The sequence below is a fragment of the Populus euphratica genome, unplaced genomic scaffold (genome assembly GCF_000495115.2).
Source record: "Populus euphratica unplaced genomic scaffold, PopEup_1.0 scaffold66.1, whole genome shotgun sequence".
Taxonomy (NCBI): Eukaryota; Viridiplantae; Streptophyta; class Magnoliopsida; order Malpighiales; family Salicaceae; genus Populus; species Populus euphratica.
In genome coordinates this window covers 492769-494686 of record NW_011499944.1, presented here as the reverse complement: position 1 = coordinate 494686, position 1918 = coordinate 492769, and the positions used below count along the sequence as shown (strand labels likewise).

General features: G+C 36.1%; 1 protein-coding gene across 1 annotated transcript; it reads left to right on the top strand.

Moving 5' to 3' along the window:
* The first annotated feature begins 748 nt into the window (after positions 1 to 748).
* On the top strand, positions 749 to 1918 carry LOC105137351 (L-type lectin-domain containing receptor kinase IX.1-like). Its single transcript, XM_011043073.1, has 2 exons — positions 749 to 1802; positions 1834 to 1918. Exon 1 carries the CDS (start codon positions 853 to 855, stop codon positions 1750 to 1752), a length of 900 nt encoding a protein of 299 aa, XP_011041375.1. The 5' UTR covers positions 749 to 852; the 3' UTR covers positions 1753 to 1802; positions 1834 to 1918.

The window sequence follows — 1918 nt, the reverse complement described above, 5'->3', positions numbered from 1 at the left end:
CTCAAAACATTCTTTCATGTGTTCTGAAAAATAATTAATTTTATACATCAAATATTGTTTAAAAATTGTAAATACTCCATCCATATAGAGTAGTGCATATATGGAATTCAAGAAAATTGATGCAAAGGAGGAAATTGATGCAAGGTAACCACAGTAAAAATAATAAGAAACATAAATATATATATATATATATATATAAATATAATAAAAATCTACTCAAATAACATTTTTGACGTTAAGACATCTAGAGCTCGACTAATTATAACGATGTATATCTCTTATATAACTAAACTTATAGAATTATTTTAACAAAATTAAATTAAATTAAATTTAACAATGTTCTTTTTTATCACTGTAATAGTTTGATAAGATCGAGTATTTTCTTGGATTTAGTTTTATAGCAGAATTTTAGTTGCTCCGAACTTTTAATTTTTGCTAGCTTTACTATATCACAGTTGAGAAAATAATAAAAAGTGTTTTGTTTTTTCAGTTGACAAAGAATATTGTTGCATGAAATTTAGGTATTAATTGAGACTATGTGAGCACATAGAGGATTGTTCCTGTAGTCAAAGATTCTCAATGCAGCTCCAAACTACAAAAAGAAAATAAAAATAAGAACAAGAATTGCATCAACTTGTTGTGAAGTGGTGGGGCAAAGGCGTGGCTAAAAAGTCCAATTAATTTTACGCGTCGGCCCCTCCGTATAAAGCTAATCAACGAGAGGCAACATGTTTAAGCCATAGTTTTGTAGAAGTGTATTGTAAACACTCATTGTCATTCATCTATTTCACGACAAACTCTCTCTTCTAGCCATATTTCTTTCGAGATCAAGCCCCTCTCTATAATTTCTACATGGATGAAAATTGCACTAACCCTCGAAAGTTTTCATACCAAACATTGGCTTGCGCCACTAATAATTTCTCAGAGAAAGCCAAACTTGGGGAAGGAGCAACTGGTTCAGTTTTTAAGGGATTCTTAAGGGAGTTGAGCTGCTTTGTGGGGGTGAAGAGGATAGTATTTGGTTCTAAATATGGCATGGAGTCATACCTGCCAGAAGTGAAGATCTTAACTAAACTGAAGCATGAAAATTTGGTCAATCTCATTGGCTGGAGCTGCAACAAGAAAGAACTTCTCATTGCTTACGAATTTGTTGCAAACAAGACCTTGGAATATCATCTTTTCAACGAAACAGTCTTCTTGACATGGGGTCAAAGAAAGACCGTCGCTTGGGGCTTGGCTTCAGCACTGCTTTACTTACACGAAGAACGTGAGCAATCTGTTCTCCATTGTGATATCAAATTAGACAACATCCTGCTGGACTCAAATTTCAGTCCCAAACTCTGTGATTTTGGCCTGGCAAGACCTGTGGAACATGAGCAAGAGTCAGGTTATCCTACTGTTTTGACTGGGGCGCCAGGGTACCTTGCACCTGAGTGTAAGAAAAGTGGGAAGGCTTCGAAGGAATCGGATATTTACAGCTTTGGCGTGGTGGTTTTGCAAATGGCTTGCGGAAAGCCAGCTGTGGAACAATTCCAAGAAAACGGGATGAAATTTGAGCTCAAGTTGGTGGATTGGGTCTTGGAGAAAATTGAAAGAGGAGAAAATGCTTCTGCTGTTGCTGATCCACGTTTAGGCCTCAGTTATGATGAGAAGGAGATGGAACAATTGATTTTTGTTGGGCTTTCTTGTGCTAATCCAAATCCATATGATCGCCCTTCTATTTGGGAGGTCATCAAAATGTTAAAATGTTGAAGACCAATTGCCCCTATCACCGGCAGTGATGCCGGTCCCGCTGCTAGATTTTCCTACCCTTCGAGCCATAGCAATAAATATTTGATGATTTTCATGATTTCTCTCTCTCTTTTTTAATAGAATATGGTGATGAAAATTCTTATGCCTACATAAAACTTTGGATCAA

Coding starts and splice junctions, on each gene's coding strand:
- LOC105137351 (XM_011043073.1), top strand. CDS start 853: ATGGATGAAAATTGCACTAACCCTCGAAAGTTTTCATACCAAACATTG.